This window comes from Poecilia reticulata, linkage group LG3 (genome assembly GCF_000633615.1).
Source record: "Poecilia reticulata strain Guanapo linkage group LG3, Guppy_female_1.0+MT, whole genome shotgun sequence".
Classification (NCBI taxonomy): domain Eukaryota; kingdom Metazoa; phylum Chordata; class Actinopteri; order Cyprinodontiformes; family Poeciliidae; genus Poecilia; species Poecilia reticulata.
Genome location: NC_024333.1, coordinates 30,318,753 through 30,322,070, shown reverse-complemented (window position 1 = coordinate 30,322,070; position 3,318 = coordinate 30,318,753). Strand labels below are relative to the sequence as shown.

Here is a 3,318-nt window from a genome sequence, read left to right as displayed (position 1 = left end):
AAAAATAAAACCCATCCCATGGTCTTTAATTATAAATAAGGACTGTTCGACTGCAGTCTTCGAAGCCAATGTAGTTGAACAAAATGTGCTTACAAAATTTTGCAACACAAAACTAATATCTTTAAAAAAAAAAACAGAATGAAAGAAACATTGTGTTCTAGATGAAATACAAAGGCTTTGGTCTGTTTTACAATCAACAATGATTAGATCTGATATGTACTTGTAAACAACTGCCAAACACTTAAGTTTAAAACTCTGTCAAGCAATGTTTAATCATAATTATAGGAATTAAATATTTCTAGTTGCACATTTTCTTTTTCTTTTTTTTTTTATGACCATAGGACACTATATTACAACTATACCTAAGAGACAAATTGTACCTGACCCTAAAGAAGTGTATTTCATGATGCAATGGAACATTTATAGAATATTCTTGGGAATGTAAAACTGAAATTGACTTTTATTGGAGAAATCTTTCTGGAAGATTTCCGAAAAAAAAAAAAGGGAAGACAAGTACTTTACATTTGGACATTAACAAACTGGATTATATCGAAGACGCAGTCAACCATTTACAGAATACAGGTGTTTGGGGGGGGAAGGGAGGCGTGGAGGGGGACGGGTGGTGGTGAGGGGGGGGTCTTGCTGCACCTGTTTTCCACGCGTAATGTTCTCGGTGGTAATCTAAAGAATCAATCCAACCACAGAAGCAGGAGGTCCAACTTGTGTTGCAAGCTGTGCCGTCTTTGCACGCTTGGAGCTGTTGATAGGATTCCCAATCTAATAAATGCAAGGCCTTGTATCAGAGGCCGAGACCGCCGCGGCCTCAGTGGGTGGATCGACTTGGAGTTTTCCTCCACCGAATATCCGTTCGCAACAAAATAGGACCAATAAATAGTTTTCTCTTCTTTTTTTTTCCTTTCTGTCACAGTAAGAGTCTTCCCTCCAGCTTTTTTCGTCTTTAATGATATGCGTCCAGAGACCATGCAAAAGGCTGGTAGAAAGTCTCGATATAAGCAGATTAAAAGATAGTCATGGCAGATTCTCTCAGCTTCTCCTTTAGCAAAAAAAAAAAAAAAAAAAAAAAACAACATGGTTTTCTAGCAGTCCGTCTATCAGTACTTGATCTTGTTTTTCTTTTTTTTTTTCATATTAACATACAAATGGCCATTTACAAACACGTCAGAAGAAAAAAAGGGAAACAATGACTGAAGTTGGAAATAGAAAAAGAACGGATAAGTTTTTGTTCCATAAAAATTTAACACCGGGCACTTTACAGAGGTCCATATTTTTTTTTCTGTCTCTCTCCACTGTTGGTCTCTCTCTCTTCCAAGTCCTCGTTTGAATGTGCCTAGAGCTACACAACAGCACACTGTCCCAGCGGGGGGGAAACAAAGCCCAGACGTCCCAAGGCTCTCCCAGAGTCCCTCTCGTTCTTTCCTCTCCTGTCTGTTGCCTCTTCCTCAACCCTCTCGCGCCTTTTTTTCTTCTTCTTCCCCCTTTCTCTCCTGTGCCATGTATTTGTGAGGAGCACTGCCGGAGGGCGATGGTGGAGTGGGTGCTTACAGGGTGAAGTAGCTCTTCTCTCTACTGTAGTCTTGACCAGTACTGAGACATGTCAGGCTCGCTCCCTGGGACTTGGACAGGGACAGACACTCCAGGAGAGATGAGTCCTGTAGAGACAAAAARARAGAGAGAGAGAAAGAAAGAAATGAAAAAACATAATACAGAAATCCATCAGCAAAGAGGTGAAGTAACTTTAAAGGTYGTAAGTAGCTGAGTGCATGCACCGTGTGCAGTCAGAGGTGACACCGGGACAGAGTGTTGTACTTTAAAAGCTTGTAAAAATGAGCGGACAAGCTTTTGGGGGTGGGGGGGCTGCGGTGAGTCACAACGCTCTGCACACGGCCGCTCTCTGAAACGCTCGCAAGCTCRATAAATTGAGGCCGTGGCGATGGCATTTAAACAGAGAGAGTACAACAGCAAATGAATCAAATTAATTAGCAATTTAGCACAGAGGAAATGTGGTTATGCATGATTAACTCTTCATGACTATAACCGGTATGTATGGCCCTCTGAAACAGCACCCTAATGGGGTGGAACTAAACTATGTGCCGGAGTCGTGGGGCTGACATGATGGCCTAGAGTGGCAATGAAATGAACAGGGCTCACACTGCTGCAAGGGAGAGAAAATKATTTTATATTGACCCCGGGACGTTTAAAGGATGGAAGTCTCTCAAACAGACGGGATGGGAAGGTAAAGCCGCAGCGACGGATCATGAATCAGAGACGGCTATGAAGTACCCCCTAATTACGGGAGAGGTGGCAGATATTTCACAGTGCTGCGATTAGCTCCCATACGGATGTTTGTTGGTAAACAATAAACTTTCTGCCTACCTGTTGAGGTGGTACCAGAAGTGGTCATTGATTGGCTGTTCATATGTGCCTGCATATGAGGGGGCGTGTATGTTTCGTAGCTCCGCCCGTTCACAGGCGGACTGGTAGGCAGCATGCAGGAGTAAGAGGAGGTCTGGCTGGGCTATAAAACGAGGAGAAAATTATTCATTAGCTTAGCCAACCATATTTTCAGCTCAGCAGTCTCTAATAGCTTTTATGCTGCAGTTTGWTATATTTCCCTGTCAKAAAAGCCATTCTTTCTTGCTCTTTTTTTTTATTTTTTATTTTTCTTAGGAAGACTTTTAGGGTGTCTGTTTGGACTTACTTCAGGTGTGTTTGTTTTCAGACATACAACAAACCTGCATCATCCCAAAACCTGAACTGAAAGTTCCTCTGCACTTACTTGCATAGGTAGATTGTTGGCCATGGTGAAGCTGGGCATGGGGGGCAGCGCACTGTAGGTGTTTGCTAGTGCAGAATCAGGCCTGCCAAGCATTGACCCCGAGGTGAAAGACACTGTCAGGAGATGGAGAGAGAGGGAAAAAAAAGGTCAAAAACAACAAACTGTGCTCACATTACACACATGCAGTCCTTTGGTCAACGGAGATCATCTCGTCTGTGTTCTCGTTCAACATGCTGATGGGCCCAGAGAGATACTGTACAATACTTCTCAGGTGACTGACTGTTGAGCATGAGCTTCAGCTCTGCTGGTGTGCTCTCCTGCCTGATTCTGCAATTACACGGACAGTCAGCTGTGAACTTTTACTCAGTCATCCATTAAAAGAGAAGCACAGCTTTTCTTCAAGTGTACAACCCTCCTTTACTATAGCAGTCCACTCAGACTGCGACTCTTTTACTGTTTAGTGATATTTCAGGCAGGTCTTGTCTGGTTTGTATTAGTAAGTGGTAGAATGTGTCACTGTA

At 42.8% G+C, this 3,318-nt stretch overlaps 1 protein-coding gene across 1 annotated transcript in view; it reads right to left on the bottom strand.

Moving 5' to 3' along the window:
- The window catches only part of pax6b (paired box 6b), a 19,004-nt gene continuing 15,686 nt past the window's right edge, over positions 1–3,318 (bottom strand). Inside the window, exons 8-10 of the mRNA XM_017304181.1 lie at positions 2,798–2,897; positions 2,395–2,536; positions 1–1,670 (exon numbers count right to left, since the gene is read on the bottom strand). Of these exons, the coding sequence (XP_017159670.1) occupies positions 1,585–1,670; positions 2,395–2,536; positions 2,798–2,897 (328 nt within the window). The 3' untranslated portion in view covers positions 1–1,584. The remainder of the gene's footprint in view (positions 1,671–2,394; positions 2,537–2,797; positions 2,898–3,318) is intronic.